The following is a 24,670-nucleotide window of genomic DNA, read 5'->3' as shown; positions in this document are numbered from 1 at the left end:
CGCTGTAATTTGCGGTGCTATTTGTCTCTTAAAGTGTGCCTCAAACATTTTGAGAGCATTTAATATACCATTTTTCATTGAAGTTTAGATTTTTTATTAGCATTCCTTTTTACTTTTGTAGCTGTCCATCTGTTGGGCAGGTCTGATGGAGTAGAGACTGACAAGAAACATGGATTGAGAAAGAGGGGTTACTTGCATAATTTCAGCCATTTTAAATCACTTCATGCCCTCAGAACCAATTTCTTATTTGGATACTCTTGTCCATCTTTGATCTCATCTCTGTTGTCAAGCTACTGGCCCTTAGATTTTGCAGACGAAAGACAGAAATAATGCTTTTTAAAATGTTGACACAACACAATTTGATATAACTGTAGCTCTTAATAGTTTGCCATTTAAATACCTTTTAAATAGTTTACCATTTAAATGGTCAGTTGAACGTGTCTGACTGCAGCTTCTCTAACTGAGGCCAGAATCTGTCTCTAATGCTGTCTAGAAAGACATAATTACAGTAGTCTCTAATTCCTTTTCACGAGAAGGTGAGAGCAAAGTAAGTTAATATACTCCTTCCAGCATGTTTTTGCTCATTTTGGTTGCATTTGTTTGACTGACAGGTGTCTCACAACATCACATTCATTTGTGACTATTTCTCCTTTTTTTAAATCTCCCATCACGTGTGCCACTCAGCCTCATTAATTACCTGTCGACTCAAATGATTTATTTTGTTTTCTTTTATTTGTGGTTTTAATAGCTGAAAAGCTGTTGGAAAGAGTACAATGCAAGCGGCAGTATGTCCCATTACAAACCTACGAACGACTTTATCTTCCACCTTGTACTCTGTGGTTTCATCCTTGTGTCCTCCTCTCTGCTCTCTTCTTCCACAGAGCCCCAGCTGAAGGGGATTGTGACGAAACTCTACAGTCGACAAGGTTTCCACCTGCAGTTGCAGGCAGATGGAACCATTGATGGAACAAAGGAGGAGGACAATGGTTACAGTAAGTTTCACTCCATTGTACTGGTGTATGGATTCCACTTATTTTTCAATCATGCACCCACTTTACCTTTTATCAGCACTGTGCTATACTATGTACTATAATTGAGGTTACACCACTTATATTCATCTTGCAGTGTGTCAAGACTGTTTCAGGTTTGTCATAAAGCCCATGTTCCTTAAACTGCTATAGGAGAGCTGATATATATATTTTTTCTCCTTATTTGTGGGTTTCTTAGGCTTGAAGGATCTGAAGGATCTGCCCTTCAGTGGTTTCGCTCCTACTTGACAGAAAGGTTCTTTTATGTCAATATGGGCCCCCACAACTCCAAATTAGCTCCTCTTAAATACGGCGTTCCTCAAGGCTCTATTTTGGGTCCCGCCCTCTTCGCACTCTATTTGCTGCCATTGGGCTCCATCTTCTCGCGGTACAGCATTTCATTTCATTGCTTTGCGGATGATCTACAGATTTATCTACCTTTAAAATCAGGATCAGATCAACCGCAGCTCTTATTACGCTGCCTTGACGACGTTAAACAGTGGTTATCATTAAATTTTTTACAGCTAAACGAAAACAAAACTGAGGTTGTCATTTTTGGCAATTTCAATCATATCGACAGCACGTTGGGTACCCTCTCCTCGTATTGTAAAACACATGTAAAAAACCTCGGAGTTTACATTGATGGTTCTTTTAAATTGAACAAGCAGGTGAGTGCAGTAGTTCAGTCCTGTTTTTTTCAGCTAAGACAGCTAGCCAGGATAAAGCCATACCTTCCGGCTGACGTCTTCGAGCGTATCATCCACCTTTTTCTTACTTGCAGATTGGACTACTGCAATTCATTGTATTATGGCCTAGATCATGCCACCATCCATCGCCTTCAGATGGTTCAGAATGCTGCTGCTCGCCTGCTAACCGGTACCAAACGGAGAGAGCATATAACCCCAATTTTAGCCTCCTTACACTGGCTCCCTGTCCCCTACAGGATCCAATTTAAACTCTTACTTTTTGTTTTTAAGTCACTCAACGCCCGAGCCCCCCCCTACTTGTCAGAGCTCCTCTCTGCCTATGCTCCAGGAAAACCCACGAGATCTAGTTCAAAACTATTGTTGTCCATTCCACGGACTAACCTCAAATCTCGTGGTGATAGATCCTTCTCTGTGGCAGGTCCCAGACTTTGGAATAGTCTCCCCTTTAATATTAGATCTGCTCAAACTCTTGAGCAATTTAAATCTTTACTAAAGACACACTTTTACGCTCTGGCTTTTAACACATTATGACCCAAGCATTTTGGATTTATCTGAATTAGTTAGTATTGTTTCAATTCTTCTATTTTATTGTTTCTATTGTTATTATTGTATTACACTGTAGTTTTTAATTTTATTGTTATTGTTAAGCACTTTGTGCAGCATCGGCTGTTGGAAATGTGCTATATAAATAAATCTGACCTTGACCTTGACTTTAAATGCTGAATTTCTTTTAACTCTAATAGAGAGCAGCATTTTAAACTGTTCAAAATGGATCTTGATTTTTTTTGCCATTAAATATTTCTTATTACATAGAAAATATTAAGTTTGTATACATGTTTGCAAGTATACAAACTAAGCGGTGAAGTAGTGACCCTGTTTAATTTGATCTAATCAAAATCATCCTTTTCCAAACTGAACACAAGTCATAACTGGCTTTTCACACCTACACACTGCCTCTGTCATGAGATCTAGTTTTGCCTTACACTATGTGTGGATGCATTCCTTTCGTTGCCACACACCCACTAGCTCTTTGTTTTCCAATTGATTAAAGAGATCAATGGAAGTGGAATAGCACAGGCAGTTGTCTCGTAACAATACAACAGACACTGACCAACTTTTAATTAGATGGTGCAATGAGCACTACTACATATCCCTGAAAGATTAAAATTATAAAATAGCTGCTGAGTGAAAATAACATCTAACAATGTGGGAAAAGTGTGCACAGTATTCTGTGAAACAGGATTTGTTCAGTGCTGTGTAATCTCACCATTAAGTGGATGTAAACACTACTGAGGCCTTTGAATTAGTATTCATTGAGTCCCTTGGTGTCTCCTACATATAAATAGCAACTCTGTGGATGTAGGATGTTTTCTAAGCAGAGCAATACCTTATAATGTCCTGTGAAGTTTGTTTCTTAACCCTTGTATGGTGTTCGGGTCTGTGAGACCCGTGTTCAGTTTTTTTCAAAAGAAAAATTAAACAATTAATTATTTTTTCACGTGTAAATGTGTTGTGTCTTTCCACTCACTCCACTTGATTATAACTGATTTATTTATAATATTTTATATAAAAGAAAAACGAGAAGCACATTAATTCATAAATGTGATCTAACAAAGGTAAAGGGAAAAAATTAACCATGTTTGCTGTTCATATGTCTTGTAATTGGGATGAAGTAAACATCTGTTGAGTAATTTAACATAAAATTGTTTGATAGTGTTAATTTGGAAAGCCAAAACTCTAGCGGGTCCACCAGACCCATGAACACTGGCTGAGTAACAAAAATACGAACACCACACAAGGGTTAAATATAAGAATATCAAGTTCCATAATACACAGAGCACACCGTACAGTAGTATAAGCAAAGCTTATGAAACGTTTTAAACAAACATGCACCCACAAAATGTTGCACTTCACTTCTTACACAGACCACCCCACCCATAATATCTGGATGGTCTCATTTTTATTAACTTATGCAACAACTGACCTGCATTATGGGACTAAAATAGTTTTGAGGAAAAAAAAAAAAGATTGCTGCTGAATAGGAAAAGGAAAAAGAGTGAAGCTCTTTGCACTGCTCCAAAAATAGCGTTGTTAGGCGCTGGGTGCGCTTGTCTCCATGGTGACGGAGAGCACAGTCCTCTTGGAGCTACTGGTGTCTTGTGATGGTGGGAGAGGACCTTCTTAAATGTGTACACACACACACAGATACACAGAAAAAACAAAACAATACAAAACAAAAATCAAACCAAAAAACAAACAAAGATTTGATGTTTGCTACTTCCACTTGTTTAGAAGACCAAGTGTGGCTGTTAAACCAGTGGCACAAATAAGACATACACGTCTCACAGAATAATATGGATTTTTCCTCCAATATTATACAGTATCAGATATTTTCTTGTGTTGTATCACAACTAAGAAAACCTAGTAGGAAAATCAAGCACTACAATGAGACAACTCATTTTTGGGGAGGAAAGAAGGAGGGCATTTTACGGTTCAGCATACACACTATTGTCAATCTTGAGGCATTCATACCTCATTTTTGTAAATAGATTTAGATGTTTGAATCCATAATTTTAGATACTCTAAATCCCAAAGGGCAAACTAATTGGCACGGCTCCTAATGGGTAACACATCAGTTATGTCGTACATAGTCAAATCACATCACAAGAATCTTATTTATTATTTATCTAATTCAGTCTTTTGGTTTTTTTTAAGTAACCCACTTTCCTCAACCAACGAGTCACTAGTTCAACACTAATCTCACCACAGAAGTGCCTTACACTGTTGTCACCGCAGCTTCCTTTTAAGCTTCAATACTTTGTCATATTGTCATATTCAGGCTACTCTAATTGCTGTCATGTTGCTCCCAGAATGAGTAAAAGAAAGTATTTAAAATTTGACTGTTCTGTGACTTCATGGCTGTTAGTACGTGGAACTTAGACAGCTTGCAAGCAATTGTGAAAACTATCCCTCAGGCCTCCTCGCCCTTCTTACTCCATATTCCTCTGTGCAGCAGGAAAGGTCTGTGAGTGGGTGGTAGACCTATCATCCTCTCCAGTGTGCTCAGGTGTTTCTAGGATCCAAGAAGTAATTGAGTTTCACCTCTCGAAAATCCCCATCAGTAAACCAGCTGGTAATCCTTCTGAAATGAAGTAGAGTGCAGATGCGTACGTGCGCATCTTGGTGGGAGTATCGTGGCAGAAAACTCAGTGGAATGATGCAGTGAGAAGGGTGCAATTACAAAGACAAGAACAGCAAGAGGTTTTAGAGAAAAGGAGCCATCAAATCAGGTCAAAATTACAGACAAGGAATAGTCGATGCAAAATTGAATTACACAGGTCCAAATACAATTACAGAGGTCCAAAATCACCAAATATATATTTGGCAATCATATTTATCAGCTTAAATGCATAAGTTAGAGTACACCTAAAAATACTGCAGAAACTCTGTGGTAGGTCCTACGTTTGAGCTGTATAAAACATCAACATGCACCAGACTGTAATTTTTACGTCTTCAATATAGAGCGTTATGATTTTTAGTGCCATCTTTTTGAAAGCTGCATTAATGATGACGGTCTTCATTTCTGTTTGAGAGGGGATGCATCTTTAGCCAGACAAGTTAATTAACAATTTGACTTAAATATACTACAAATCTCACTGAGAATTGCATGAAAGAAAATCTACCATACAAATGCAGCATTCAGCAGCAGTGAGCAAGAGTTAGAGTTGTTAGGAGAAATAAACAGAAGGTCTGATTATATAATGAATAGATTAGAGAAAAAGTATGATAACTGTTGTATAATATGGACATTATAAACTAGACTTTACCAAAGTACTTTAAGAATATAAGCAGCTCTCATATATTACTTTTGATTAGCCAAGTCACCATCTAATTCATGTGTCATTTTAAATGGCTGGAAAATACACTCATGGGATGGATTATTTGAAACATGTCATAACAGATATTATAATAGACAAGTATGTGAGCAGGTCCAAGAGTGAACGAGTCATGCATAATTCAGCTGTTTGCCTAACAATGGCCCTGCTAGTGTTTTTCTTTCCAAATGTCACCATTGCAGTGCTTCTCAGTGGCAGGCGTCACTAAGAAGACTGACAGGATGGTTGGATGTGCACCCAAAGGTCTTGCATGTACACAATCATTGTTGACGGAATGTCTTCATAATCAAATTACTGAAGATTATGGTAAATGTCTCCTGATTAATGGCTCCAAGCTCAGAAACAACAAGCCTAATGGGCTTGTGACTTTTTACTCTGCACTGACTCAACTACACAAGCACCTAAGAATGTCTCTGAAAATTGTGGATGCATGGGAGAGCATCCACCATGCATAAACAAAATTCATTAGCATTAAGCAGAAGGATAGCTGGGATAGATGATTTGAAACATGTCAATAAGGATATTAGAACAGACAAGAGTGTATTTTCGGAAGAATACTTCATGTGGCGACTGAAGATGGAAACAAAAATATGGATTAAAAGAAGAGAAGGAGTAGAGAGATAAGAAAGAGACAGAACTAGAGAGTGACTGGTTCTGGGGCTTTTCACAGGACCAGAAATGACCTGAAAATGCAGTACAAAGTAAATATATCACACATGCCTTTGAGCATTGTATATAATAAAAAACCCAGAGAGAAGGGAGTCAGTAGGGTTTTTTTTTATTAAGAGCAAAAGAAATAGCCTATCATAAAACCCATATAGTGTGCTTTGCTCTAAGGACTTTACAGATCTACTAAGTGGCTGACAAGAGGATCTATAGTAAGGAAGCACACTGACTCACAGCTCAACTGACAGAAGTTTACTTTGTCTTCTCGTGTGTCTAAATCGAAAAGTTCTTATAATGTGATAACATAAACGCTTGACACTCAAAAGGGGAAATTTAAGAGAAACATTATTTTTCTATGGACTTTACTTGCTTTATTTAGTACCATCAAATGTTACAACAACAACCCACAGCAGTGGCAGTGGAATTTGGGAGTGTGTCCAACAATAGTCAGTACAATAGGCGAGAAGTTTCCTTTTTTGGGAACAGAAGCAAGCATGGAGACTCTCAGGTGGACATTCATGTGCTTTCCTCTAGTCAGCCTGCGGTGTTCAGTGCCAGCAACTTATGAAATCTACACGTGTGCGCACACACACACACACACACACACACACACACACACACACACACACACACACACACACACACACACACACACACTATACAGGCTAACACTAATTAGGTAGAGATATACTACACAGCAGCCGGGCTGCCGCTGGCTCTGTCAACCTCACAATTTGCTTTCAGCCCTCCGGTCATAGACAGGTTTTTATATATGTGTGTGTGTGTGTGTTTGTATGTGGTCTATGCATCCAAAGTTATGCAAGGTTTTCTTTTTCTTTCTTAGATGTGAATGCAGAATTAGCAACACAAGAGCTAAAACAATAAACATATGGTTGCTTTCTTTGTTACCGTTACCAGTGGATTCTTCAATGATTCTCAATGATTGCATTTTGCTGTACTGACTGTGCTTTGACTACAGTTACTAAAAACAGCATGACATGTCCTCCTGCACTTGTGGCCATAGTAACCCCATTTACTGTTAGATGACATTGCTGCTGTAATATCAGTGAAACAATAAAATCATAAAACAATATTGTAATTGGTTTACATTGACATTTTTTGTTATTTACCATATATATTGTTTAACATAAGTGCACTGTTTGCAGAATAAATTTGTTATCATTTGTTTCTCTTGTCCAATCTCTTTCTAGCCATGTTCAACCTTATTCCAGTGGGGCTACGAGTTGTGGCCATCCAGGGGGTGCAGACCAAACTCTATCTGGCTATGAACAGTGAGGGCTTCCTGTACACATCGGTAAGACACATCATACTAAGCCTGACTAAAAAGAAAAACACAACAAAACGAAACAAAAAATGATGTAATTTAACATGAATAAGGAGTTCAAGGAGTGTGTAAGCAGGTTTAGCAGTGAAAAAGTGCATCATTCAGTTGTTTGCCTACCCCTGTTAGTGGGTTTTTTTTTTTTTTTTTTTTGCAAATGCCACCACCGTACTACCTCTCAGTGGCAGGTGCCACTAAGAAGACTGACAGGCTGGTTAGATGTGCACCCAGAGGGCTTCCATGTACACATTCCTTGTAGACAGAATGTCTTCATAATCAAATTACTAAGAATTGTTCTTTATGGTAAAAGGTCTCCCAAATAATTAATGGCATCTAGCTTGGAAACAACAAACCTAATGATCTTGTGACTTTTTACTCTGCAGTTGCTGCTGACAAATTATCTGTTACACATTTTGAAAATAATGAGATGAACAAAGAAGACGATCAAACCTCCTGGCCACTCTGTCTCTGGCCTGAATGTACTCTTTCACACACACAAGCACCACTTAATAAATAGGTTTATATGGAGCTGACACCATTACTTTAAATTTGAAATTGGCAATAGAGCTAAAACCTTAAATGTGAAAAGAAAATATTGAAAAGGACTGAGCAGCATAAAATATGTAGCCACAGTCACTCGCTGGTTTTGTACTTCACACACACCATCGTGATTAATATTTTGGCCTCTGTTGATTTTTTGGAGCCACAAGTGAACTTGGACGGATGAAAAGTGGAATGCAAATTTATCATTTATTGTTTGCTATCTTGGTTAGCAAGTTGCAATCATTACTGTATGGCTACAATGCATAGTCAGACATATCAGCTAATTGTTGCCAAGTAACAAACTAAAGTAACAAAATACTGAAATTTCACTCACCAAAACTAAGACATAAACTTTTTAGTTGACTGTACCAAAACAAAAGCCATGACATAAGTCACATAATCCATTAAAATGATCCTAAAGCCACTAACAGCACACAGATAAGTCCACTTTAATGATCATCCCATGAAAAAGGAAACTATCCACAGAGCCAAAAATGTCTTCTGTACCTGACGTAAATATAATTCTTCAGCGCTGCTAAGCTGGACATTTCAACATGAAAGTCTGTGGAGTCTGATTACCATTTGGAGAAACTAAACTCCAGGTTTTTCCACTTTTGTGTTGGCTTTATTTTGCAGCTCTGGAAGTTTCTTTTTGGTACTGAACAAAGATTTGCTGGTGCTTTGGTGTGAAGGTTAAGTGGTGGTGGGAGGGACTGAAGAAAGTTTGGCAATCCAGGGATAGTTTGCATGCTGTTTACGACATACTGGGACATTCTTCTTAAGCCGATATCAGCCTTAAGCCTTTGGCTCCCTGACAAAGCAATTGCTACTATGAATTCATGTGGAACTTCCAAGCTGCAAGTGTGTCTGTTTGTCTTTGCAGTTTTTCCCCCTAAAATAAAATGGATCAGGCGTAAAGTTTGCTTGACTAATAAACATATGCACATTTTACAGAGATCCACTTGAGCATTAACTAACATTAACTCAATTATGTTTGCTAATTAACCCATAGTAAAAGGCAGATAAGCCTTTGATATCCCTCTTAGAGGCCAGTATTACTGCTGCTATACAATGTCTTACAAACATGTAAAATATCTGGCAGGTTCAACATCCAGTAAGGCAGAATTTAGTATGTGTACATACAGTAAATAAACTGGTTCTTATATAGTGCTTTGCTATTCTACTTGAGCACTTAAGGTACTTTATAATACATGTTTCATTCAACAGTTCAGTCATTTGTTTCTATGCCTAAGTGCTTTCTATGTAACATTCACACACATTCATGCTTTGACGAATCAAGGTTCAGTATGTTGCCCAGGAATACTTTGGCATACAGACTGGAGCAGCCATGGATTAAAGCACCAACTTTATAATTAGTAAATGACCTGCTCTACTGCCTGAGCCACGACCAAGCAAGCAATAATGCTAGCTGGCAAATTAAAAGTAAACTATAACCCAGTCAATTTATATGTATTAAAACAAAATGATTGGCCTGTTGCAGAGGTGGCATTGCAAAAAAACAGTTAGATTCAAACCAGCAGCTCTAGCAAAGACTTAAACTCATTTGAGATGATATGAATATGACCTTTTAAAAAAATCTACAGTCAAGTGAGAAAGTTTCAACAGCCTTCAGTCTTTACTGAAAGTCTCTGAGATACTCACTTTATCTATTAAAATATTTTCTTACCATTCCATCAGTTTGTAGGCTTGAATATATCCGTGCTTTAGGCAGACGTCAGACAGGAAGAGTGACAATCACTCTGATTTATGCAAATTTTATGCAGATTATATGGAAATTGTGCTCTGGCTATCCCCTTCTATTAACACCTTTCCTACATGCCAAAACATTAACAGAAGTTGAAGGGAAAAAAACATCACTGAGGAGAAAGTGTCTGCATTAAAAAATAATGTTAGCATAAAAATAATGACCTCAAAAAACAGACTGAAAATTAAAAACATAACAATAGTTGTTATATGAAAATGAACCCTCTGGGGTCGATGGACGCGCCGGCGTGTCAAAATCACACGACTGATTTAAGATGACACAGCAACAAGATGCAGCGACCCAGAATCTCCATTTCAACTTTTTCTGAACAAAACTGTGGCGTTTACAGCGGCAAGAAACGGTAAAAACGACGTTTTCTAAGGACAGCGCTAGCAAACACTCTCAATCTATTGCCTTAGATTGGCATAGTATGCATTTTTTTTTACATTTCAGTCTTGGTTACATGTGTTGTATTTGATTGCAACAACTCTGTTGTGAATTTGAAATAACATTTTAAAACCCGTTTACAAAATAGACTATTTGACGGTGGTACTTCTGGTTCTGTCACTTCTATGCAGATGATATTCATTTATTCCAAACTTTCTGACCAGGTTTCCTGAAATGTTTGACTGATGCCTTCTTGTTGAACTCAAAATCCAATTCAAAGTCTATATAATCACACTAAGAACTTTCCACTGGTAAGACATCTGCATAGATAATGAGTCATTACAACACTAGATGGTGTGTAATGTAATTTTACCCCATTTGTTTCTCATCCTGGTGAGATTCTGGCTGAGTCTGGCGGCATGATCAGTGTTATAAGTGAAAAAGATGTTGTGGGATGATGTGAGTTATATATATTTACATCTTTTAGGGAAACAAGTATCTGGATCACCATATTGAAAGCTCAGTTTCTATCCAATGAGGGAATCCCAGGGCAAAATGCTAAAACAGTATTTTACATATGCTGTTTTATATGTAATAGATATAAAGAGATATAAAAGAGCTCAGATCAAATAGAGTAGTTTTTTGTTTTGTTTTTTGTTCTTTTTTAAATTGTATGAATGCAGATAAGTATTGGGTTGTTGAGTTTTCTATTTCAGCTAAATTAGAAATGAAACTGAAGTGAATGGAAAGCCAACAATTAGTATTTGTGTTGTTGGGATAGCTGCTCTGGTAAAGTGTTGGCTTCTAGCCACACATTAAGCCAGGAGTCAGTTATTGTAGGGAGAATCCTAATCAACAGTGGAACAGCAGATAATGTGCTCTGGGTTGGGAATTGAGTGGTGCTGCTATATTATAGATATAGTTATATAGTTATTCTGCATTCATTGGTTTGTGCATAAATAAGTGTGGAAACACGTTTGTAATAAAACAAAGGGGATTCCCGAAATTCATATATAGGCAGATTACAGATTACATTTTAGACACTAATATTATTTTGTCATTTATTATAAATGTATATGCATTTTTAGATTCAACCAGTGCTCTGCATTTCCTTTGATCCCAATAAGTGAATACCTTTTGGAGCATAGACTGCTTTGCCTCCCTGTGTATTTGATCATACATTACGACGTGTTCCGTACATTTAGGAGCAGGAGACATACACCAAGAAAAAGGTAGTGTGAGAGAAATGAAAAGTGAGAAAAAAGAATGCACATGTGTGGGTGAGACAGAATGCACCAGTGAAAATATATTCATCTATCAGTGTTAACGTGTGGGAGAGGAAGATCCAATTAATATGTAATTTACTTTACTATCCTCTATTTTTCTGTTTGCTTCTCTCCTTTGTCAGAATTAATGAAGCATGTTTAGCATTAGAATTCGACTAATATTATTAACAAGGAATAACTGTTGTAGGTATAATCTAAAAGAATCAACAAAAACATGCAGTTACCAACTCACTGCTTTTTAATATGGATAAAACAATCCTTGCTGATATAGTTTCAGATCTGCAAGCATGTTTTTAGATGCTGAGCTAAGGTGTGTGCACATATCTCACGAGGTGCCTTAGAAGTGGTGTTATTAATTTTCTGGTGGGTCAAATTTGAATTAGTGTGAGTCACTATGGCTCCAGTTGAGTCTCGTCTAGACTGCTGTGTGTGAGCATACGTGTAAAATGGAGAGTTCAGGGCTCTTGGGGTGAAGATATTTATCAGGCAACTACTGAAGTTTATAGGCTAAAATACCTGACATTTAAATCTATACAATGGTCATACATTCTGTGAAGTCCTGCATGCTCATTTAAAAAGTGCCAAAAAATACAAAAGTTAAAGGACAGATCATCAGAAGAGTGGGTTGGAAAAGAAAAAGGTTCTTTTTGAAGTCTCACTTACTATTTTAGTTTATGTTTAGAAATGCATTTTAACTCAGAATATTTTTCTTCAGAGGCCATTAAAGGGCATGTTTTATTCTTTAAAATGTAACCAAAACATGTGTTTGTAGTAAAAAAAAATCTTTTCTCACTTTTCATGACAATCTACTGCCTGTGAGGTTTGTGTCAGCAATCACAAATACAAGCTGTCAGCATGTGGGGCACTCAAGAGTCATCTGTAAATTGTAATTACAGAAAATATCCCATGAACGCTCTTCAGAACTAGCACTGCACAGCAAATAAAATTACAGATAGAAGGGTATCAAAGAAGTGTATTATGTCCTTGTACATTATGTATTTGTGTTTTAGTGCACTCCTGTTTGATATGTGGTTGGCGCTCGCCTTTTCAGCTATTTAGCAAGCACAATACCTTTGGTAAATAGCCACTGCTGTATGGTTTCACTCCATTGAGCTGTGTCATTAACTACTTTGTGCTGTGTGTATGTGCTTGTGCTTGTAAATTAAATGTGTACCCTGTGTGGGTGTGCCTGTTTGTGTTTGGTATTTGCAAGGGTCTTTTCCACTAGATTAAAAATCTCAATTTATCCCCAAACAACTGAACACCACTGGCAGTATGTTCTTCTTCTTTAGCTAAAGTTAAAAAAAAACCCCAGAAAAAACCCTTTTAGTCCAGTTTCACTGGCAGTGAAAAAACAGTTTTAGTAAGATTTGCCTCCACTGCCCAGTCAGTCACTGTGAATTAATGTGTCTGCAAAGAACAACACTCAGTTCTGAATGCACTGGTATAATTGGTGTCATTTTTGTTTTGATATGGCAGCTGAATACGCACATAGCATTGATTTGGCTTGTCTTGTCTCGTCGAAATCCAGCCAGTATATTTACAGAGGAGATCAGTTCCATTATGCTAGTATTTCTCCTCCAGCTGATTGGATCAGAAAAACATTACTGGGCTGCAATTGCTCCCCTGAAGCAAACAATTTAAGAGTGCATCGTAACTGACAGTGTTTCTTGACATGATTGCTTTGCTAATGGAATACTCATTTAACGGTTACCCATACCACTTTTGATTTGTTTAATTGTGTGTGTGTGTGTGTGTGTGTGTGTGTGTGTGTGTGTGTGTGTGTGTGTGTGTGTGCAGGTTCCCCAGATGGAGATTGTGGGTCTTTCCATGCATGTCAATGTATTTTTTAAAATGACAAGGAAACATCCTTTAGCACAGTATGTTTAACACTTCATCAGCTTTTAAATGTCTCCCTCCTACAGGCAGTTATTAGACCGTGCTCAGGCAATACTACCATGCCTTCAGCTGTTGTAAAACAGCAGACGGTTCTCTGTATGCAATATTATTTGACAATAAAAGCCTTTTGTTTATAAGACTACATTTGGATAAGCTTGTGACTGCTGAAATGAGAGCTCATTTGTCGTTTTCAAAATGCAAAATTTAATAAACCTAAGTATGAACGCTGTGAAGTTTTAATAATGATAAAAAAAACTACACAAAAAAATTCAATTACTAACTAAGAATTACTAGTATGACATCTTTTTTATAACATAGAATATATGGGTAGCCAACCTGTGAACCACAAATCATACAATTCAATGTGTAATTAATGAACAGGGAAATATTTTTTAAAAATGTGTGAATAAAAAGGGACTCTTTTCATGATAATAAATCGTGAAAAGATAACCTTTAATTCTCCATCTCTATTCTGCCTACCAGGCATGTCAAAGAGCATGCTAATACAAAGAGGGTCTATAAAGTTAAATAAAAGCATCCTTTACAAAGCTTCTTTAGAAGGAATATATGAATAGACAAGGACAGATTTTTTTTTTCCATTTGTATTAAATGTAAAAAATTTATTAACAGTTCCAGGCTTCATTATTAGGAACAAGGTGATGTACTAGCACAGCAGGGGTAGTTGTCCAGGTTATATCAAACACACGGGAGACTTACTTCATCTGATTTACTTCAGCCATTTCTGGTATCTGTGAAACAGCTTTTCTGAACTTTTTCCAAGTAAGGTTGCCAGCTGTGAAGCATTAGGAAAATGACTTTTCATAGCTGCACATTGAAAAGGCCATGCAGCGCTATGGAATCATTAAAGGTCTATTTAGCCAATCCACCATAGAGAAATGCTTTGAGAGAGATGACAAGGCTGCTTTCTATTTTTAAAGTGATTTCCCCCTGCTTCGTCTAGCAGTCGAGTCGTGATTAAAGTGATGCAAGATTTTCTTATTTTTTCACTGGGAGATTGGTTTTAGTGAACAATCAGCATGCTATTGACTGAAGAAAATGCTACTGGAGCAAACTCCAAAGAGTCTGAATGTTTCTGTCTATCACAGTCTTGTTAGAATAGAAATGGGGATCCCCTGCCATTTTGGCCCCTCTTTGCGTCAGTTTGAGCGAGGCTTCTGTCCAGAGATCGGTTCAGATACAGTTGTAATGGCCAATAGCCTCTCCTCCATCCTGGCTCTAACTGTGCGTGTGTCTGTATCTGTCTGTTTATCAATAGACTCGGACTTATTCTTCTCCAGGAGGAGAGTAATGAGCCAAACCCACATGGGCTCGTTATTAAAGGTAGAACAGAACTCTTGGCTTCAGAGTAGCTTATTGTTCTGGTTCCAATTGCTGCTCGTGCATAACTGAGATGTCTGCTGCTTAGTCTTTCTACACTGGTCAGCCACAACATTAAAACCACCAGCATATTATGTATGTTGCCCCTTGTGCCCCTGCTAATGGATTGCCAGCTCAGGCTTGTTCTACTTCAACCCATGGATCATTGTGCTCTGTGTTCAAAGTAGTTTTTGTAGTTCATTGAGTGACTGTCCTGCTGAAGGAGGCTGCTGCAATTGAGATATGCTGTTTTTTTTCTCCTCCTTGAGGCCTTAAATGCTGATTTGTCAAAACTTCTGGTATCTCAAAATTATGCACAGGGTGACATTTTCATCTGTGTCCTGACACACTGGTCTTAAGTAGTGAGAGAGAGGTTTCCAACCTAAAAGATGCATGGAAAAGGACCCTTTGCATCACAAGGGGGCATATTTTAACTTAAAAACATGCAAACATATTTTCTTATAGTAGGTTCCAATGCAATGCTAAGAAGGAATAATTATAACAAGTGGTAAAAAAAAAAAAAAAAATTGGAAAGAAAAAATGGATAAACTGCAAAAATCAGGAAGCAAACTCCAGTCTTTAGACTGAAAAACCTGTGACTTGCTCTGTAACCACCCCTCAAACCTCAAACCTCCTGATGTGGAGTTTCTAGCTCTTTTAAAAATAAAGCATGATCTTTGGGTATCCAGTAAGAACACACTGAAGCCACTTACATAACTGCTTAAACTTATAGGCCCGCCTACAGCTGCACGGACATGACTGAAGATCTTACACTCTAATTTTTATTTTTGAAAGCTAGATGATTGTGATAATATACAAAGCAAAAAAAAGCCTTTAATATGTTTTCACGCATTTGAATACAAGATTATTAGTAACTCTGGTAATTGGGTAGTTCGACCCATGGTAGAAAGACACACACATAGACACAAAGTCGGAAAAGCCCAGAATGGAGGCAAGGAGAGAGACTAGTGTGACTGTAAATTACATAAGATATGCAAAAAAGAGTCTGTCTCTTATTGCAATGGTAGTGGAAACATTGATCTATCAGTAGAATTTTGGTACTCATGATGCTGAAGCAAAACTGAGAACTAGGTCTGAGCTTACTGGATACATCTTATTAAGGTGATGTGTCATCATCTTTCTTTCACTTTCACTCTGCTTCTTTTAGAGATTTTTGATGCATGGTCTGTGAAGGCTAAATCAGTGAGAGGGGGTGATAAATGAGCTTGGTTCTCAGTTACTGTAGCTAGGTGTAGATTTTATGTCTTGAGTAACTTCTGAGGCTTTGTGTGACAAAAGGCTCAGTGTGGTGTGGTAGAGCTGTTTTAACAAGTTCAACAAATTCCAGTCTTTTGTGTGCTTTAACTGTCTTGTATACACGCTTCAAACCAAACCATCACACATGACATTCCGCCTTTTGAAGTCCTGTTACTGCTCACAAAAGTGACACTGTTGAACTGTTAAAAAAAAAAAAGATACGCTGTTGCAGATGACTGTGTCTGGTAGTGACATGTTGTTTGTCATGCTCTCACACTGGGTTGCTGGCCTTGGAGACACGTCATCACTTTCACCTGTCATGTTTTGGGTTTTTTTTAAACTTGGATTAAGACTGAGTCTAACTCTAATCTGTGAGAGGCATCCTTATTTTTTACTGGTTATTCTACATATGACTAACTGTGCACATGCTGGTGTTTGCATGCACTTTATGTACTTCCATTTTCAAAGTGTCCAAAGAAGAAAACTCTAAAGCGGGAACAATCACCAGTGACTTGCCCTACTTGCCTTATGCACAGTCTTACGCACTGTCCCTTGATCTCTCTCAAGGGAAATTGTCTCCTAACAGATTAGACACTGTTTTCTGTGCTTACCATCCAAGCAGCTCCACAAACACTGCAAACATTCAGCTAAGCACATACCCCCACCACCACCACCAACACACACACACATACACACACACACACACACACATGCACGCACACATAGGCACTTGTCTCAGGGGAAATAAGCCTCAGTGATGCTGTTGTAGCAATAATGAGAAAAACCCATACAAGTGCTAGATACTAAACCTAACTCAAAGGGCATATGAACTCTTGCACAGTATGGAGTCCAGAAGATGAACTTCAAAACTGCCACACCCAGTAGATCAGTGACAGAGAAAAGAAGTATTCAAAAAACCTTAAAAGATGCATGTGCAACTTCAAGTACACATAAAGTTCCCTAACTCAGAAAGATAATGATCTTCTCATACATATTTAACAGCTAGGACCAAATAAGAATATAGTATTCAATCTGCCTGTATGTTTTATTAATACTCTTCTATATCTGTCATATCACTGTTATCTATGCTACATTCTTCACTACAGTAAATGGAACGGATAGATTTTAGAAGATTATCATGGCACATTAAAGCAGACGCTTGAAACTTAAGATACAGTTCTTGTCGAACTTGCAGCACATGTAGCATGATTAGGTTTCACTATCAAGTAATTAACTATTTATTTCATCTGCTTCCATTTATAGATATAGTTTAAATTAACGTTAGATCTCGTAGACTACTGTCCAACTACCTGTATATCTGATTGTCTTCATCCTCTGACAGGAACACTTTACACCGGAGTGCAAATTCAAGGAGTCAGTGTTCGAGAACTATTATGTGACATACTCCTCCATGATATACCGGCAGCAGCAGTCGGGCAGGGGCTGGTACCTCGGTCTGAACAAGGAAGGAGAAATCATGAAGGGGAATCATGTCAAGAAGAACAAGCCAGCAGCCCACTTTCTTCCCAAACCTCTAAAAGGTAGGCCTTTCCAGAGCTTTTACTTTTTACTAAGGTTCAGAATATATCTGTTATATGATAGGAACTAGTTTGTGGAATGTATTATCCATACCTGGTTGCATTAATGTTCTAATTGCTTATATTCAAAAGTGTAAGAGGTAACAGTAGCTATTATTACTGTAGTCTTCCCTGAAAATGAAAAATACTGACAAGTAACAGAAATAATAGAGAGAGAATACTGGCATATAATCAAGTATGTACACACAACACTACTTTGCAAAATGGTTGCTTTTCAAAAAGGTATCAGTTTTCCCATTCAATTAGCCCATTTTCATTTTATTTATATTTTAGACCTTTTTGTAGATATTATTGGCTAAAAACTAAGTGCATTGTTTTCTATATGGCTCCTTTACACTAAGCATTTTCTTCAGAGAATTTTACATTAACCTATTCAATAGCTTCCTCAAGCTGGTCACACTCCATTGCAGGCACAATGCGGAGCGAGGCTGACACTTTTCACTAGCAGTCCCCATGCAGGACTGTAAATTCACTGAGAACCCCACCCATAAAGAATATGTATGTGGTAATGTGGCCGTGAGCAACAGAGGAAACAGGCCACAGTCCTTTCATCTTTGACAAGACACAGATTTACCTTTCAGAAAGAAGAGAGAGGGATAGACAAAGAGAGAGAGACTGTTTTCTTTTTAGTGAGACAAAAGAAAAACACCCTGGTCTTCATTTTTTGTCTCAGTAAGAAATCAAAGGCTTGCAGTGCAAAATACTCAAAACAATGCAGAGGGCAGTTTCTTTATATTGTTGACTGTTAAGTGCAGTTTAGATCCTGTCATCTGGTTCTGTATTTTTGAGCTTTAAAATAATGATCTGAATTTAGATAATCAAGTTTAAATATAAAAATTTACTTTTAAGGATGTGCCAAAACTATGACACGAGTCTTGAGTATGAGGGAGTCTCGCTGAATGTTTACAGCTCCTGTTATTAAGTGTCACTGATGCAGTTGTGAATTTTTAAAACAAAATTGCAGTCATTTGAGAAATTGCTGTGACAGCTTAACATTAATTTTACCAACATAACTCATAAAAATGTCATAAACATGGCAGCATGTCAAACTTACATTAATACGTTAGCATTATATTGCATTAAATGCGGTACGTGGTTGGCTTTACACTGGCTGTTTTGGAAAAAAATTATGTTTATAATTTTTAAAATTATGTTAAGATTGAATATTAAATCAATGGTAGTCTTTTTTCCTATTAAGAGGCATTTAAATTTTTGTAACATTCTTCAAAAGCCAGATATTCCCCACATATTGTATTTCACACTAGTCTCTGAAATGCAGTGGCTGGACCAACCTTTTTTTGGGTGGGTGTCTGAAGTGTGATGGTAGTACTGATGATGATAATTGCAGCTTGAACTTGGTTCAGATTGGTTCAGAACCACCTCCTCAAAATGGGGAAATTGTTCATATTCATACATAGTTTGTAGAACTGGAGAAGAGATAGATTGTTGTGCTTAGTCTTGAACCCATCTTTGCTTTGCAGCTCAAATTTCACGTTTGAGATTGTGGCACATCAGATGGTTGCACATGAAACACAGTTATTGGCATATTCTGATGTAATAGCAGGTCTTTGTTCCTGTAAAGTAGAAATTTTCACAGTTCAGTTTATTTTCACTTCAGCTGAGTACACAGTTGAAAGCAAACGACCAAGAAGCTGGTTGGAATGTTGAAGCTTGACTTTGACTGAAAATTTCATTTTTCTGTGTTTTCAGCCAAATTGGGATTCTGCTTTGACATTTTTCATTTTTCATTTTTCATTTTTATTTTTGTAGACAACCTGACACTTTACAAAAATGTTTTTGTCCAGTAATAATAGCTAGCAACAGCAACAAGACAAAATGTTTCAAATTGTCCTTTTTCACCTGCTAAACATTGTCTCTGTCAGAATACAGTCGTGTGAAAGTTTGTTTGGCTCTTAAACTCTGCTTAATTATCCAAGTGCATGTCCTTGGAACGTACTTTCGCTGGCCGTATTCTTCACTTCGAACAATTTGATTGTCACACAATGTAAACTTTGCAAATAACTGACAAAAGTGACTGAATGAGGAAGATTTTTTATAAGGACTCAGCTGTTATGCACACCTCTTAAAGTCGAAGATATTGGCAATATAAGTGTGCATTTGCTTGCTTTGAGGAAGTTGTTATTGTTATTATGCAATCATAGACAGCATCAAGTTGGCCATCGCTCGGGTGCTGGTGTACCTTACTGGGTTAAGCAGGTGACCTATAAGCTCTAGGGCTATTGCAGATGCCTGGGGTCAAATCTGCCACTCACCCACGTTAAATCCCCCCCTAAAATATTACGTTTTTAATGGCAATAAAGAACCAAATCATAAAACATCATCTTAACACAAAAGAATACCTTAGTAGTATATGAGGAATTTTCTTCAGTATTTCAGCTGCGGTAGAGTGCTTTATATTCCAGTTTAGAGTTAATTTTTTCATTTCTTCTATTTGCTGAATCGTTGGTTCTTGTGTCTTTAGGGAAGCTCCCCCAGCCAGCATCTTATTAAGAACCCATATTTGCCCTCTGAGATCACGATAATAGCTTTTCACCTTCATTTAACAGGCCATCCAGAGGGTCTCAAACACACTGAAGAGAAACAGCTGGTGAATGACTGGCTTGCTTTATGCTGACAGACAAATACAGAGAAAGAGAAGAATTGAATAACGAGGATAGATCGAGGCTATGTGACACAGTAATTGTAACTGATACCGAAAACTATCGACTGTGGCTGCATTTTAACTTGGAGAGGAAATATAGTTTTTTTTTTTCTTTTTTTCAATAGCAAATATAATATGAGACACTATTGTAATACTCCTTCTTGTGTACAAACTTTAAAGTATCCTGTAGTGCACAATATTTATTAAATCTTCATTTGAATTTCAGATGTAGCGAGTTGATTGGAAATAACTTTGCACTGGAGAATCATTCCCTCTGAAATCATTCAGAGGGAGAAGTGTTACAGGGCACCAATTAAGAATCTGTCTCAACACTGGCGATGACATCTCTTTCAGACATTACTCACTGCTCTTCTGGTTGCACTCTGTGAGCCTCAGCCTACAGCCTCTCATACTGTGTTCCTCTGGATGTAGCGAGTTTAGCTCGTGTCATTTCAAGTCCAAGTGGAAAAGCCTCTTAAAACTCTCCCAAAAACTCCTGATACATGAAGCAAACACCTGCTTTTATGTGGAGTAGCATCTACTAGGTGATTTGTTTGGAGAAATGTGAAAAATGACAATATGGTTAGTTCTGGGTTTAAATACATAAAATAGCAGAGGTGTTGAGGATAGCAATGATCTAGTACCGTAATGTTGAGGTCAGCCACTTATCACTGTAATAACAGAATAGCCTGCTGTTACAAACAAGACTGGAACCAATCAGCAGTTTCCCAACCGAATCCTCCCAATGATTTATGTTTTTATACAAGGATGGGCACTGGATTGCCGCTGACACAAAAAATGCTGGACTAAGTAAAGTGTCTGAAGGACTGGGTTTGCTGTTTCAGCCACAAACTCCCTGAGGAATGAACATCAAATAGCATGCTAGGCAGAAGGATGTTGACAACATCCTGAAACCAAAGACTATGAACCTCAGATTACTGATATTTCTCCTGAAAAAGGTGCTGTTAAATGCAGACTGGACCAGTGCTGCACACACAGCAAAGCTGAAGCACTAGCAACTCTTGAATTTATAATGTCATGCTGTGAATATAAGATTTTTCTTTTTACTTCAGCACCAAGAGGGTCTACTTGATTCAGCAGTTTGGAGGGAACTATAACGTGGTGCCAAAAAGTACTTGGACAGATAAGCTGAGAGCAATCTTCCATAACGTCACAAAATATTAGATGAACAGGTTTTTAATGCATAGAAAAGACTAAGACAAATAATTATTTTGTCATTTAAACAATAATATAGCAGGTAGTTTTATGTGTGTGCAGAAGGATGGTCTCTTAGCGATACTGAGCTAATTTTGAACCATTAATCAACTGACACAGGTTTTTAAAATGTAAATCTCTTTATTTATCAAATTTTAATGTTTATGTGCTAAAATAGTGCAAAAACAATTGTCAAGCAAGAACAACTATGGTGAGATCACAGAAAACAAACAGCACAGCAACAATAACATGTTATACATAGATATTATCTGTTTTTTTCCTGGGTACATGATGATATTTATGTTTGAAAGTAATGAAAAAAGACAAGTTTTGTATTTCTGGTGATAGGAGTAATTATAGCTTATGATCTGATTAATAAGCTGACTAAACAATTAAACTTTGCTATCCTCCCTAGCTGCCACCTATTACTGCCTGAGACAGTAATTCAGCTGTGGTAGCTCTCCTTTTTTAGGCTAATTGCCGTAATGGATGATGTAATCCAGGATGGTGACAAGTGAGACAGATAACATCTCATGAAATTACTATATTCGGCAGTATTTTGATCTGGAAATATAATGGTTACAACTGGTTAAACAGACATTTAACCAGTGGACAAAACACTGCCTCTTTCACTAATATTGTTAAAACATGTCAGTTTGCCTGATTTGCATTTTTCTTGTGTTTTCACAGTTGCAATGTACAGAGAGCCATCTCTCCACGACTTGACAGAGTTCTCCCGCTCTGGCAGTGGCACACCCACCAAGAGTCGGAGTGCCTCAGCAGTACTCAATGGAGGGAAAGCTGTGAGCCAGAACGAATCAACGTAGCCTGGTAGCCCAACCCAGGCCTGGGGCCGAACCGTGAAACCTTACCTCTAGCAGAGCATGAATCCAAGCAGACTTGTTTCTCCGATCAGCGGTTCAGGACTAGCTAGGACAACAAATCACACATAAACAACCAGACACCGTCAATCAAAAGCACCTATCATCCTGGTCGGTCATCATCAAAACAGTATCAACAGTAAGAAACTTAACAGCACATAGATCATTCTGGAATTAAGGAACTGATTAAAACGTTATTTTTGGGCTTGAGGTTTATTGACGACCTTAGACACTCTATTTTTGTGATGATTGCATACCAGTTAGCTCATTTTTATCTTATTTTGGTAATTACTTTACTGTGCACAGTAAGTTTTCTTCATGCAGACACCAAGCCCACGTGTATCTGTTAGACAGGGACGGGAAGTTAGACATGCAGGTGTTCAGGGCAGTCAGTAATGGTGCTGGTCTACAAGGTTGCAGTGGTACCGTACAAGCCCTGATCTCTGTCTCATCCATGCTTCTGTGAATACAAAGCCTATAAACTCCCTGGTATGGTACAGCCTAGTGCTACTGAGACTGTGGCCAGCCAGATGGTAGCTCTCCTGCGTCCTAGTGCACACGCTCAGAGACTGAGCTCTCTAGCATGGGAAAATGAAGCCTATGTACAACTGACCTGAGATATAAGGGGCAGTGTGGCTCTCTTGCAGTTTTACCTTTTCCTTTATTTTATTTTTTTAAAAATTTGGAGATGCCACAGCTGCACCTTAGTTTTTGCTAATTTTCTGAATTAGCTGTGAGATTTTGTTTAATAACTGATTATGTTCCTTCTTGTTCTCTTCCCTTGCCATCGTTAAGCATTTGCATCTTTGTTCATTAATGAAAAATGGTTCCAGCAAACCAAAGACAGAAAAAGAGTGTCCCTTTAAGCCGCTGAAAGCCAAGTCAGTATAAAAGCAAAGCTGGATCTTTTTGTTTTTTTATTGTACATTTTTGATGAGAGAAAGCAAAGGTTTGTGAAAAAAGAAAAAAGAAAGACAAAGGAAGTGATTTTAACCACTTTGGAGTTGGCAGCGTGCTTGACGTGCTTTTTGATGATACACTCGATGACTGAGGTATGAAACGACTATCCTGTGTCCCCATTCCCTTCTGTTACCACAGTGTCACAATGTCTCTAGCTCTTGTCCTCGTAATCGGTTCCTCCCTTTGTGCTTGTGTCATACTTCGAAACCCCAACCATCCTTTTTTGTCGACTTCTATTGACTGATACACTTCACCATAGGATGGTGAATGACCCTTCCCAGGATGCTTGTTATGTGTTTGAGTAACTTATTGTGGTGACAATATTTTCTATATTTAAAAAAAATACTGTGGACTTTTAGGTGGCTTAACATTTTATAGGACACGTCATATTTGTAAAAGTGAAGAAAAAAAAAGATAAAGTCATACAAAAATGAACATCTTCCCTTTCTTGCACTGGGCATGTACAAACACATATGTACAAAAAGGACCCTTTTGTGGGCTATGTACGCTTCCCTTCAGCTACATAACTTCCTTCTGGTACATGCTTCTGGGAGACTTTCTTTTCTTGGTTTCCTCTGGAGGTGGTCTTTATTAGGTGAACCTATCTGTTGCATGGGAGAAGGCAGGGAAATTCTGGTCTAGAGCTGCATGATGTAGGCTATGTGTATTAACCCATGTTGGATCATGTGTTCCAAACTACCAGACAGATACTCTGATGAAACAACATATACAGGCAGACATTGTGGCTGGCTGATAACTTCCAGTTGTTTATTATTTGTTGTATACACAAAAATGCACTGAATAAAATATTTATATTAAGATATACTTTTAAAATGTGTCAGTCCTCTTCTTTGTTCAGTCGTTTACTTCATTTATTACACTCATTAGCTATTGCAGTCATACAGAACACTAGATTGTTACAATTAAACAATAAATCTGTGTTTTATTGTACCCAGAAATACATTCACCCTTGAGAAACTCTTGAACATAAACTAATTCCTGGCATCTTTCTTGTCTGTGAACATCAATGTGTCATACCTAGGTGGAAAAAGCCTTTAATTGCCTCTGAGTGTTACACAGGCCTAAAGGGCTTATTCTATCAAAAAAAATCAATATCTTTTCAATGTGGTAGAAGACTGGGTATTTGGAAATCGCTTCACAGCTGTAACCTTTCCTGTTGCCTGAATAAGTGCTGGTTTAG

At 37.7% G+C, this 24,670-nt stretch overlaps 1 protein-coding gene across 4 annotated transcripts in view; it reads left to right on the top strand.

Annotated features, from left to right (window-relative positions):
• The window catches only part of fgf13a (fibroblast growth factor 13a), a 100,227-nt gene extending 75,933 nt beyond the window's left edge, over positions 1-24,294 (top strand). For 3 of the 4 annotated variants that reach the window (XM_086302447.1, XM_086302432.1, XM_086302452.1), the window contains 4 exons: positions 882-992; positions 7,509-7,612; positions 17,496-17,694; positions 22,319-24,291. In XM_086302447.1, coding sequence (XP_086158573.1) covers positions 882-992; positions 7,509-7,612; positions 17,496-17,694; positions 22,319-22,455 — 551 coding nt within the window. In that variant the 3' untranslated portion in view covers positions 22,456-24,291. Of the gene's footprint in view, positions 1-881; positions 993-7,508; positions 7,613-17,495; positions 17,695-22,318 lie in introns of all 4 variants that reach the window. The other variant, XM_086302439.1, reaches the window with a different exon arrangement.
• The last annotated feature ends 376 nt before the right edge of the window (positions 24,295-24,670 follow it).

This window comes from Aulonocara sp. 'chitande type north' Nkhata Bay, linkage group LG2 (assembly GCF_057382095.1).
Source record: "Aulonocara sp. 'chitande type north' Nkhata Bay isolate Kocher_YH1m ecotype deep benthic linkage group LG2, A_spYH_male_GT1.1, whole genome shotgun sequence".
NCBI lineage: Eukaryota > Metazoa > Chordata > Actinopteri > Cichliformes > Cichlidae > Aulonocara > Aulonocara sp. 'chitande type north' Nkhata Bay.
Note: the sequence above shows the minus strand (reverse complement) of the source record. Positions and strands in the feature narration are given on the sequence as shown.